General features: G+C 45.0%; 1 protein-coding gene across 2 annotated transcripts in view; it reads right to left on the bottom strand.

The window, feature by feature from the left end:
* Positions 1–13,768, bottom strand: part of GPATCH11 (G-patch domain containing 11) — a 75,634-nt gene that overhangs the window by 54,877 nt on the left and 6,989 nt on the right. Inside the window, exons 2-3 of one of the 2 annotated variants that reach the window (XM_030196403.1) lie at positions 10,575–10,801; positions 3,299–3,340 (exon numbers count right to left, since the gene is read on the bottom strand). In XM_030196403.1, coding sequence (XP_030052263.1) covers positions 3,299–3,340; positions 10,575–10,801 — 269 coding nt within the window. The remainder of the gene's footprint in view (positions 1–3,298; positions 3,341–10,574; positions 10,802–13,768) is intronic. The other variant, XM_030196404.1, reaches the window with a different exon arrangement.

Below are 13,768 nucleotides of genomic sequence, written 5' to 3'. Positions count from 1 at the left end.
AACTTTTCTTCGACAAGGAATTTGTTCAGGGCCCCCAGGTCTAGGATGGGATGCATCCCCCCCCCCCCCAATCTTCTTTGAGACAAGGAAGGGACGCGTATCCCCCGTCTTCTTTGGGACAAGGAAGTACCTGGAATAGAATCCTTTCTTTCTCCCCCTACTGGAATGGGTTTGACTGTATGGGCCTTTTAAAGCGAGGAGAGTTCCTCTGCAAGTACCTCTTTGTGGTGAGAGCTGAGGTAAGATGCTCTTGAAGGGCAATTTGATGGTCTTTGACACCCATATAGAGCATAACCAAGATGGACTATTTGAAGAACCCACTGGTTGGAGGTTACAAGGGGCCTCCTTTTTTTTTGTAGGGGGGGGAACACCTCAGCCTCCCCCTACCTGTAGATCATCTGGAACAGTCACCATTATGGTGGCTATACTCTGCTGGAGCCAGTCAAAAACTAGGGAGCCAGCTGGGACTTAGCTGAACACTATTGACGAGAATGATCACTCTTGTCTGCTGGGGAAGGTGAGGAGGAGTGTACCTACAACTCTGAGTAGTAGGTACCTCTCTTCAACGTACCCGAAAACCTCCTGGATGAGGAGGGTGCAGAAGGTGTTTGGGACTTAGCAAAGAACTCTTCATGGGAGGGCTGAGAACAAGCCTGCCTCAAGTATGAGGAGCTTGGTCCTTGCCTGAATGGCACTCAGATGCAGGCTCCATCTTCGACTCCGGCAAAGATTGCTCCATCAATGTCAAGGGGATATTCACATAGGTGGCACTGGCATCGGTGACGCAGGTAATGGTATGGCTAGCCCAAGCACCTCTGATGCCAATGCACTCTGCTGTAGAATCCCCACCAAGTGCGAGTATTGATGGTATCAGTGTGCTTTTGATGAGGTCTGTGACCTCCCCCATCCTCTCTACAAAAAGATTATCCCTTCCCCGGCACATGGTATCTACCAACCTCTGCTGGACCACTGGGTCCAAGTCAGAGATATGCAGCCATGAGAGTCGGTGCATCATTATGCACTGGGCAGAAATCCTGGATGCCACAACAAAAGTTATCATAAGCGCCCCTGGCCAGGAATTTATATCACGCTTTCTGCTGTTTGGCCAGGTGGTGAAGAGATTTTGCCTGCTCCAATGGGAGAGAATCTGCCAAATCAGTCATACTGCACACCAGGTTCCACAAGTAGAGGCTCGTATACAGCTGGTATGACTATATATGGAAGATGAGCATTGAGTCCTGATACATCTTCCACCCAAAGGAGGCCAGAGTTTGAGCTTCTCTGCCTTGGGGACGCCAAAGCAAAGCCTCTGGAACTTCTGGCTCGTTCGAGAGCGGATTCCACGACCACCAGGGAACAATGAGGCAAGTGCAGCTTATCAAACTTAGGGGAACTCTGGATCTGATACATAAATATGGATTTTTTTTCTTGGGAAGGACTCCCAGTTCTTCATCTGAACATCACACAAGAAGCAGTCACAGCCTCTCAAGAAGGACAGTTGTAATTCAGGACCTCGAACATATCAGCCCTGGGTTTGTCCTCTATCTCCAAATGAACTGGAATGGCAGTCTCCATTTCCTGCATAAAAACTGAGAAGGAGAGGCAGAGACTTTCATCTCTGCTCTGGTGGGGAGGGGTCTGATGGGATACCATAGAACTCCTCCTCCGAGAAGTACCTTGGATGTTCATCAAACGCCCATGAGCACTTTGTATCCATGTCAGCAAAGAACTCTTCATGGGAGGGCCGAGAATGAGCCTGCCTCAAGCATGAGGAATTTGGTCCTTGCCTGAATGGCACTGATATACAGGCTCCATCCTCAACTCCAGAAAAGACTCCTCCATCAATGTCAAGGGGATACTCACATGGGTGGCACCAGCATCGGTGACCTCACCACAGGCTGAGGGCCCTGTGAGGCAGCAGGTAGAGGCACTCTGCTGTAGAATCTCCGCCAAGTGCTCGGCATGGCCCGGATCCACTAAGAGCGTCGACATCGTGAAAGGTTGGTGTGTCGGTTCAGAGACAGCCTGCTAATCTGCCAATACCTGGTCCTGGCTGTGTGGAGAACCCCATGTCATCACCTCCTCGATGAAGTGGGTGGGAATGCTCCTCTTGATGCTGATACTTCTTCGGTACCGGTGCCCTGGTGCTTCTGGCACCATGCGTTGAGAGGAGGGGAAAATCGATGCTTGTGCTTCTTCTTGGATTTTACCTGGTGCCGAGCATCAACACCCCTTGATGTCAACAAGGAAAACATTGAATCTCCATGTCTCCTTGGTGTTGGGTCCGATGTTGACAGGTCCCGGAGACCCTGCATAGCAGATGGCTCCAAGGCAAGTAGGAACCAGCTCGATGCACGCCCACTCCCAGTGTCAGACATGGCTCTAGCAACCAGGGGGACCGATTCAAGTGCCAATGTTTATGTTGACATCAACGATCTGGATTGGGCTCCAAATATTTTCTCTCTCTCTGGATAACTGGGTTCTTTTCTGCATACACAAGAACATGGTTAGCAGAGTTATGGTCTGGCCCCAAACACTAGAGACAGCAGGAATGGGTGTCAGTCCCAGAGATGGTCTGATTGCACCAAGCACAGCGCTTGAAGCCACTGGGAACCTTTGATGACATGAAAAGGAAACAGCCATGGCCAAATCAAACAACTTGATGATGACCACCGAGAAAAATGAAGGGAAAGAACTTCAAACAAAGTTCAGGCCTAAGAGGGCCTCGTGAGCCCGAGAAAAAATAAAGAAATTTAAGAAACAGGAAAAATAGCTAAAACTTTAAGAGTTGATAAGGAAACAATCCTGAAAAGGGGGAAAAACAAAACAGGACAAAAATACCCATAGGGAAGGCATAAAATGTTCAAGAAGAATTGTCTACTCACCAGACGCTGTGAGGAGTCATGAGCAGCATGTTCTCTCCTCTCTATGGATGAAGAGAGACTGATGGTCCTGCGCACTCATGACAGGCGGGAAGGCACTTACGCATGTGCAGTGGGAGCACTGTCGCGAGCTCTTAAAGATATAATATGTTGTAAAAGCGTTCTGCACCAGGCAACATGGATGATGTCACCTACATGTGATAATTGTCTGGCCTGCTTGTCCTCAGAGTGAAAGTATTACAGACTACAAAGACTCCAGTTTCCTCAAGGATCAATACACTCATCAGAACTCTGTCAAAAAAGAGTGCACAAAGGGTAGCATAACCAACCTAAATTTATATGAATCTCATTAGTCACATTTTATGGTGCATTTTTCAACACCAAAACCATACAGCATGTATTAAAATATTACCAACCTGTTTTAATGGTGAGTGGAATTGGTTCAACGATCCCATCTCCTGGCAATAAAAAAAAAAGCACAAACAAGAGTTTCAGACATCATATTTCTCCCAAATGTATACACCTATCGTTGCCCTAAGAAACAGTCTGTTTTCACTGAAAGTGTGCTAGCTCGTATGGCCTGCTTCTGAGATTGTGACCACCACAGCCATATAATGCTAAATGATGCAAATCAAATGTAAGAAAGGGAAATACCAGTAGGCATTTTCATCTTTATTTTTTTAAGCCATCCATTTGTTTCCCCTTCTGCTGACAGAATCAACAAAACCCCTGTAGTATTTCACTGAGAGCTCTGAAACCAGTCTAGTCAGCAGAAGCGAGGAAGAGCAGCATGGTGAAAGGAAATATGGAATGCACCTTTTTCTTTATGTTTATAGGTGTTTCCAAGTAACACCAACTGCCAAATAGGGTGACAATTCATGTCTAACAAATAAAATCTGCATGATTTCACATGAAGGCCCATTTTATACAGAATGTTGAAATTGGAATTGAGACTAGAGAATGACACGGGGACCTGTGGTAACCAAGGGGATGGGGACAGATCCCATGGGGATGGGTACAAACTTTGTCCCCGTGTCACTTTCTACTTTGAAGCCTGTTAGTGAACTGGACAGTTATGTTTGATTGGTGCAGATAACAATATTTTCCTTTTTTGGAAAAATATGCTTGGCCACAGCTAGTAAAATTTCAATGGGGGATCCTGTACATCCTGCTACCAGCACATCTTCTAAGAAGACATCTGCTATTGCAGGAGAGACTGTGGAAGGCAGGAGAACTAGACTGGATCCTGAGATTGTTGATGACTTCTTATTCATCCGCAGATTAAAATATCATAACAGTGCTTCATAGGGTGTATTTCTCCCCTCCAGGGCATACACAACAGGTTGTATTTTGTACCCCTGGACATTTTAACAGGGTGGATTAGGATTCCTTGTGGTAGCAGAAGTCAGCTATTGTTGGGGTTGGAAGGGAAGAGGGTGGTGGTGGTGGTGGGAAGGTTTATTATAGTTGCTCACTGTTATTGTTTTCTATTTGTAATTTATGCACAACAGTTGCACAGCATATTGTTTTTTTTTATACTTTACTAAAAAGATTTAAATATAAAATCACTAGTAAAAAAAGCCCGTTTCTCATTGAAATGAAACAGGCGCTAGCAAGGTAATCACCTTCTGCCATTAATGTTTTTAAGGGAAGTTCCAGCGTCCCCCTCTCTCCCTCCCTCCCAATTCCAGGGTCCCCCCTCCCTCACAGTTTTTTATTTATTTATTTTTGTTACAGTCGTACCCCGCGCTTTCCCACTCATGGGAAGCTCAATGCGGCTTACATGGGGCAATGGAGGGTTAAGTGACTTGCCCAGAGTTACAAGGAGCTGCCTGTGCCTGAAGTGGGAATTCAACTCAGTTCCTCAGTTCCCCAGGACCAAAGTCCACCACCCTAAACACTAGGCCACTCCTCCACTCCACTCCTCCACTTCCAGGGTCCCCCCCCCCCTTCTTCCCAGTTCCAGGGTCGTCGTCCCTCCCTCCCTCCCTTCCAGTTCCAGGCCCCCTCCCTCCGAATTTTAAAAGTCATCCTGACTTACCTCGTTGGGGTTACAGCGGCTGGCAGCAGTGCTAAAAAGCGTGCAAGCTTGGCACTTACTTCAGGTTTTCCCTTCTCTGTCTCTCAGCTCTGGTCCCGCCCTTGCGGAAACAGGAAATGAGGGTGGGACCAGAGCTGAGAGACAGAGAAGGGAAAACTGAAGTAAGTGTTGAGCCTGCACGCTTTTTACCACACGAGGTAAGTCAGGATGACTTTTACAGTTCGGAGGGAGGGGGCCTGGAACTGGGAGGGAGGGGGGACACTAGAATTGGGAGGGAGGGGGCCTCCAGATGGGGGGGGGGGGGCAAGGTGCTGGGGTCTCTCTCTCTCCTGCTCCCGACGGGACCTGGGTGATCATGTCCCGACAGGAGCAGGAGAGAGAAAACTCTGGCACCGGGACCCCCTTGGAGGCTGAGGAGGAGCAGACACAGCAGGGATTCGTGCCAGCCCTCTGGTTTGGCTGTTGGGGGCTCCCCAGATCCCACCAGTAGAAGAGGTCTTCCTCCAGCGCTGCTCTTCACTCTACCACATTGCCTGCCAAGTGGCTGCTTTTCCTCTCAGGCCACGCATGCTCAGTTTTTAAACCGAGCATGCACGACGTAAGAGAAAAAGCATGGGCAGGGCAGACAATGCGGCAGACTGAAGAGCAGCGCTGGAGGAAGACTTTTTCTGCTGGCGGGGCCTCGGGATCCCCGCCAGCCAAGGTATTTGGAGTTGCTGGGAGGGGCCCCTGCCCCAGCTTAGTCCCTCGGCAGCCCTGTTGCCACTGTGTGTTGTGAGTATTTGTTTCATGGGGCATTCACACTGTATGCAATCTATATGTACAAATGCTAGTTGGGGAGGGGGGTAAAGGGTCATGAATTTGATATACCAAAGCAGTTTACATATACTATATGCAGGTACTTTTTCTGTCCCTAGTTGGCTCACAATGGAGGTTTAAGTGATTTGCGCAGGGTCACAAGGAGCTGCTGTGGGAATCGAACCCATGTTTTTGAAAGTATAAGGAATAAAATGTCTTTGTCACGGACGATCATCACGAGTCCCTGTCTTGTCTCATGCCTTCTCTACCTTCTCACTGTCGTTTGCTAACTACGATCTACATGGGATTCCTTTCGGTTCTCCTTTTTCCACCTCTACCAGACAACAAGGGATGGAAGGGGAAAGTATACTTTCTACGATCTATTTGTTGTAATGACAGAGTTATTTCAGGACAGGAGAGGGTCCTTTCAATTATTGGTGAATAACGGACTGGGCTATATATTGAGCTGTCTGGATGAGGCAGAAACAGTTTCCTTTGCATACTTTAAGGCAGGTTTTGACATATTTTCTTAGGATCTAGGAGCCAGACTTGGAATGACTTGAATTATTTATGCATATTCAGGCTTGTAGCCAATATGTAGGAAATACAATTAAAAAATGAATTGCACATTCATAATGTGCTCAGTTTGATGTACTAAGCTATTTATTACAGTAGCAAGGAAAGACCAAATAAGAGGCTACTGCTTTTCCCATCGCTTGCCCACCCACCTGTAGTTTATCTGGCAATGGAGAAAGACTATAGGCTGCGGTTGCTGGGGCAATGGTGGAGAGGCTAGAACTATAGATAAGGGTGGATTGGGTGGTACAGGCACCCACCTATCCCCAGAAACTGCAGCTTTAGCCTCTCTTCATTGCTCACCTCCACCTAGTAGCTGCAGTTTTAACCCCTCGCCACTGCTCATCCACCTGCTCCCAGCAGCCACAGTGTAAAGTCTCTTCATCACCCATCCAGCTAGCCACCGAGGCAGCAACCTCTGCCTCACATCCCCGCCCCTAGCACTAGTCTTTCTGAATCTCTTTTCTCCGATCTCGTGGTAGCCTCTTTTAATCCCTCTTCTCTCCCCCCCCCCCCCAGAAGCCTCTCATAATCCCTATACTCCTTCCCCCTGAAGTAGTCTCTCCTAATTCTTCTTCCCCCACACACACAAAAAGGGAACCAGATGGAAAATCTCCCTTTCATACCAATTCTCCTTATGGGCTCCTTCTGCCACTGCTAGCACTCCAAACCTCCTCCTGATTAACAAGGCTCCAGTTGGGTTGCCTTTCCAAGGTGAACACTCCCAACTTTTTATCTCTCCTTCTCCCCCTGTCCTCCAGCAAGCCCTCCCCCCCCCCACCCCTAGTTGTCTGCGTGCCAGGAGTAAGGATAGAGATACATCTCCATAGCTCTCTCTCTCTGTGCCTCCCCCCAATATACACACCCCTAGAGCTCGACCTCAACCACCTTCCTTGACCCTCAAACCTTCTCCACAGCATATACCCTTCCATAGCTCTCTCTTGATGATCACCATTCTATATACCAGGGGTTCTCAACTCAGTCCTCTGGCTGAACATGTCCTGTTCTGGCTGAGTGTGTCCTGTCTGGTTTTCAGGATATCCACAATGAATATGCATGAATGCATTTGCATTCAGTGCCTTTGTATGTAAATCTCTTATGCATCTTCATTGTGGATATCCTGAAAACCAGACTGGCTGGGTGTGTCCTGAGGACTGAGTTGAGAACCCCTGCTACATACCCACATGTGGCATACATCCCCACCCTAATAGTTGTCTCCCAATGACCCCCCCCCCCCCCAATAACTGAATCTCTCCATACATCTGTCCAGCTTTTTCTCTCCTTCACCTACACGCGACACTTTCTCTTCCTGCTGCACTCCCCCCTCCCCCCCCCGGACATACACAGCACACAGTCACTCATCTTCTCCTCCATCTCAACACAGCCACTCAGCTCTCTCTCCCATCCCTTGGAGCACCAAGACATGCAATGCTCTCTTTCCTCTATTTCCCCTCCTAATAATCACTGCGGAAGGAAAGGAGAGCGGTTGTTCATGAGGCAGCATCCTCCTCTTCTGTTTGGTGTTGAATGCAAAATTTTAACCTCACCCATCTGCCCACAGTGCAGCATCTGTGTTGCAGTTATTAAATAGATATTTTTGGAAATTGTACCAGTGCACTGTTATAAAAATTACTCCCAACATGCATAAACAAACTCTTTCCTCCTACTGCAACCTCCTCCACTCCCCCTCCCAAAGCACACAGATGCCTAGATTTCTTCCTCCCATCCACTTGTGCTGCACAGACACCCAAGCTCTCCCCCCTCCCCTCTACACCTGCAACACACAAACACCCTGCTCTCTCCCTCTCCCCCTGGGCACACAAACATACTAGGACTAGGGGGCATGCGATGAAGCTACAAAGTAGTAAATTTAAAACAAATTGGAAAAACGTTTTCTTCACTCAATGTGTAATTAAATTCTGGAATTCGTTGCCAGAGAATGTGGTAAAGGCAGTTAGCTTAGCAGAGTTTAAAAAGGTTTGGACGGCTTCCTAAAGGAAAAGTCCATAGACCATTATTAAATTGGACTTGGGGAAAATCCACTATTTCTGGGATAAGCAGTTTAAAATGTTTTGTACTTTTTGGGGATCTTGCTCGGTATTTGTGACCTGGATTGGCCACTGCTGGAAACAGGATGCTGGGTTTGATGGACCTTTGGTCTGTCCCAATATGGCAATACTTATGTACTCTCCCTCTCTCCTCTATCCTGCAGCCCCGGCCTAGCGAGGATCACAGCACAAGGAAAGGAGAACGGCTTTGCATTGGGCTGCATCCTTCTTTGCTGCTTTTGTGTCGAACAGAAAATACACGGGAGAAACACATTTTAACTGTACTGCATCTTAGATTAAGGGATAATATTTGGTGGGACACCAAAGAGAGATCATAATGAAATAAAAATTCATCACCTAAAAGGCAGGTTTGGGAAGCATGACAGAGACCAACAAAAAACACATAATACTTTGTACATATGCTTGTAATGTATCTTACCACATCAGAATGGCACTGCTTATACATTTTGCTTCTTAGAACTGTGCACTGTGACACCTCTGTATGCCAATCTCAGAACTGGAGGAGACATTCCTGAATAGCTACAACAAACCTTTCCGATACCACTGGTATACAGATGACAGCATAATTTACACTGAAAGAGAAAAGTACCTCATACATTTTTACAACTCCATCAATGTATCCCATCCCATAATCAAACTCCACATGGACTACTCCATGGAAAGCAATCAACTTTTCAGACACTAAAATCTCAGGGAAGAAGTTATCAAAGTGGGCTACTGTTAAGACTGGTTAATTTACTGTTAATCTAGGTTATTAGTAACTACGTCTTATTGCATATAATAGGACCTGAGCTAAAATTGTATCAGTTGTGGTAAAATAACCCATCTTAGTGGTAGCCCACATTGATAACTCCCACCTTCAGTCTCCAATGGCCATTTACAGGCATCAGTATACAGGAAACCAACTGACAGATGCAGCTACTTTCAAAGCTCTAGTTTCCATTCTCTGCACATAAAAAAATCCATTATATACAGCCAAGTTACAAGATACCACCACAATTGCTCTCATCCACAAGATAGGATAGGAAAAATCATCTTAAAGCCCATCACCTCCAAGAAACTTGCTTCTTCACTCAAGACACCCAAGGAAAACCTACTACAATTCAAAGAAAGGAAAACCAAGCATGTACCACTTCTAGTAAATTAGAACTAGAAATCCAGAACTAGAAAACCTAAGGAAATTTTATAAAAGTCCTTTAATACCTATTTCTGAAGGATGACATACTAAAAGAAATATTTTCACCTAGCCTCAATTCTAACCTTCCATCTACCACCTCACCCAGTGTTTCTCTACCCTCTCCTGAAGGCACACCTAACCAGTAGGGTTTTCAGGATTACCACAATGAATATTCATGAGAAAGAGACGCATAAAGCAGAGACCCATTTTATGCCAATCTCTCTTATGCATACTCACTGTGGTAATCCTGAAAACCCCACTGGCCAAGTGTGCCTCCAGGAGAGAGCTGAGAAGCACTGACCTAACCTGAAACAAAAACTTAAAAGAAGTAAATTCCTAAAAGAATCTAAACAGAAGAAAATGGCACAAAACCATGCAAAATACCATGATACAGGTTATGCCAGCACTTATCACAGGACTCTACAGCTACCCATATGGGAGAGACCTTCATAATAGGCTCACATTCATGCTTCTCTATTAATTTAGTATATGAGATCTGGTGCAAAAAGAATTATATATATATGTTGAAGGGCCCTGGTGGTCTTGTGGCTTCTTTTGGAGCAGGAAAGACCCCCACTGTTTCCTGCCCACTACTGCTATTCTGCCCGGCGCCACCATGATTTCAAAATGGGTACCGAAACTTCCTACGGTAGTCTGACAGGTCTCAACAGTCTCTTGAGACTGCCACAGGGAGTCTCAGCAGCCATTTGTAAAACATGGCGGTGTGGCACCAGGCAGAAAAGAGTGTTGTTCTTTCCTGCCTCCCACAGAGGCCACTAGACCACCAGGGCCCTTCATGGTGAGATCGGGGAGGGCCCATTGAGGCGGCAGCAGGGAAGGGAGAGACTCTGGGTCCTCTAGTGCCTCTGAGCCCTTGGGCACTACCCGGTTGCCTGAATGGTCAGTCCACCCCTGCATGCAAACAGCACATTACATAAACTCATTTTATTCAATGGGAATTTCAACACTGCCACAATCACATGAAGAGGAAGAGATATCTGATCTACAGATCCAGTATAATGCAAACTTACTGTTCTTGCCAAGAGCTTGGCCCGTTTTATACCCCATCTTCTGAAGCAATGCAAAGCCTTTATTTTCATTTCCTAAAGCACTCTGCAGCACAGTGTCTCGCCTTTCTTTTTCTATTTCTTTCAAACTTTTCTGCTTGCTTTTTTGATTTGCTTCTTTCTGTTTTTCTTCCTTATGGTAAACCTCTTTAACTCGTCTTGTCAATGGTAATCCAGGTCGAACATCCTGCCTAAGGCAAGAAATTATATGTTAATTAAATATAATTAGAAGTAGTTTCAGATGATTTTTTTTCCTACAAATAAACAGCCAAATGCTGTATATATTATTACAATATTTTATTCATCAGGGTCAACAACTGTAGCATTAATCTCTTTCCATAAATTCACAAATAAGATGAGAAAAAATTAACATTTTACCTCCGATTAGTCATTTTTTTAAACACTTTGTATTGTACAGTCAGAGGACATCTGAAAATCATAAGTTGAAATAGCACTTTGAAACTGTTGTGCCATTTAAAAGGCACCCAGGGATTGTGCAGACATCATCATACCAAGCTAGCACCTTGACCCAGTATGAAAACCTAGAGCCTCATTTATTACTATGTGCTCACCAGTTAACATACCTTATTAACACGCAGGTGAAACCACTGTACAGCTTGTGAATGCAGAGTGATTTATTCTTTGCATTCGCTCACAATTTGTCTTACTTGGGATCAGCTCCTGCAGGTTCCCTAGGCTACTTGGAGAAGAAAGGAGCTACAGCAGCCCTTCTCTCTTGAAGCCCATATCTAGCCATTCTGGATTTCAGGATTACCACAGTTAAATATGCATTAGATAGATTTGCATATATAGGAAACCATCTCAAGCATATTCATTTTGGTAATCCTAAAAACCTGACTAGATGTGCCTCCAGGAGAGGGTTGAAAAACATTGAGCTACAGGCAGGGAAAGGGAGCACAGGCAGGTAATGAGGAAGAATATGATCTAGGCAGGAATTGGAGCCACATGGGAGGAAAAGAGAAGCCTAGAGCATATCTACTAGCAATTACATTGATTTATAGTTTATTGAAACTTGCTAGACTGTTCTAGCTGCCAAAGAAGAGCAGTGTACATACTAAAAATATGAAAGGGACAAGAACTCCATCAATAACAGTAAAGCTAGCGATCACACAAAGAGGACAGAAACAGAAAAGGAAAGTATAGAGCGGTCTCTAGCTGATGTGTCCAATACGACTCTCCAAAAGCTTGCTTAAAGAGCCAGGCCTTCAGAATGGCATTAAATTTTTTAAAGGAGTATGCAAAACGAAGTGAGAGTGGAGGATTATTCCAAATGTGTGGCGAGAGGAAGAAAAATGTGCAGTGTCTAGTTGTCTCATAGTGGGCGAACTTATAGTGCTCATTAAGTGAACGGAGTCCGTGCAAGTGAATAAGGAACGGTGAGAGAGGCGAGGTAATCTGGACAGCTGAGTCCAAGAGCCTTGAAGGTGAGTGTTGCTACCTTAAAGATTACATGCTGTTCAATGGGTAACCAGTGATGTTGTTTTAAAAAGAGGGGTGGTATGATCAGAGTGGCGAGTGTAACAAAGTAACCTAATTGCTGTGTTTTGTAGAGTTTGTAGCTTTTTCATTGATGACTGGGGTAAACCTGCATAGACAATGTTACAGAAATCGAGACAAGTGGTGAAAAGAGAGAGAATGAATGCACGGAAGAGGTTGAAAAAATGATGTATAGCGCAAAGCTGGCGAAAGAGAAGAAAGATTTTAGATAGGTGCGATATTTGGGGCTTGAAGGGAAGAATCCCAGAAAATACCAAGATAATGAAAGCTTGTGACTGAGGTGATTTGTGAGAACTTTTGTTAGTGAAAGACATGAGCTGATTAAACACTACTTTTTCAAAGACCTTGGACATAAATGACAAATTAGAAACCAGATGATAATGCCTTTGAACAGAGGGGTGAAGATTGGGCTTCTCTAAAATAGGACGAACCACAGCCTGTTTCCAGAGATCTTGAAACTGACCAGAAGACAAACTGAGATTAGTTATGGAAAGGAGCATGGGAAGGAAGTTTAGCTTAAGGGTTTTCAGTCAAGATGGGGGGATAGGATCACAAGGACAGAAGGTGTTTCATCATAAATAAGACTTTATTCAGAGAAAACAAAGTTTGAGTCTGGAAGAAGGACCAGGTGGCAGTGCTAATATGGGGAGTAGAGGAGGGCGATGGGACATGCAGAGAGGAAGAGGAGGGTGTATGCATGGGAGGGAAAAGGCTTAAGTGTCAATTTTAAGAATAAAAAATGTGGAAAGCGCTTCAGCTGTGGGCACTGAGTATGTTGCGGACTTAGAATGGGGATTGATCAGTTGACAATAAACAGAAGTCCCTAGAGGGATGGAGAGTCTTTAAAAGCCTATGGGTGACATATTTCTTCTTTGCCTGCTTTAACTGAGAGTTGTACAAACAGTGACTCTCCCTGAACTTCTGCAGAGCTGAGTATAATTTGGATTTTCTCCAGAGTCTTTCTGCTCAGTGATATTGACACTTCAGCAATCGAAGTTTAGGGGTAAACCAGGGGTTCCTATGAATGGGTCTATAGTAGTGAAAGGCTTTTGGAGCAATAGCAGCATGAGCTTATTTTAAAGTGGAGTGCCAAATCTCAAGTAAACTGTTGAGCGAGTTCGTGAAAAAAATCTGGAGGGACTTAAAATAAAGAAGGGAAGAGGGAGCTAACGTCAATCTGGGAAAGAGCTCTAAACCATCTGCCTGGGGCAGGGGTTGGTGAAAGAAGAGGAGAGACCTGGGAGAGTTTGAAAAGGATGATTTAAAGGTTCTGCCTCCTTCAATTAAAATTGGTTGGCAACTATACTCTAGTCCTAAGGCTCCCACATCTCTTAGGAGTTTTCCATTCATATGCAAAGCAGCCTCAGTAGGTCCGTATGGATTTTGACGAATGAGAGTAACACTCCTAGACAAGAATGTGATGAATATAACCTTTGGATGTTTATCAGCTGAGATCATACCTGAATATATGGACTAAAAAGCAGAAAAGTATCATTAGAAATACGAATACTCAAGACACTAGGTTATCAATAGAAATCAAACAAAATAAAACATGGAAAAGAAAATAAGATGATACCTTTTTTATTGGACATAACTTAATACATTTCTTGATTAGCTTTCGAAGGTTGCCCTTCTTCGTC

Source organism: Microcaecilia unicolor, chromosome 3, assembly GCF_901765095.1.
Source record: "Microcaecilia unicolor chromosome 3, aMicUni1.1, whole genome shotgun sequence".
Classification (NCBI taxonomy): domain Eukaryota; kingdom Metazoa; phylum Chordata; class Amphibia; order Gymnophiona; family Siphonopidae; genus Microcaecilia; species Microcaecilia unicolor.
This window is presented reverse-complemented; position numbering and strand designations above follow the sequence as displayed.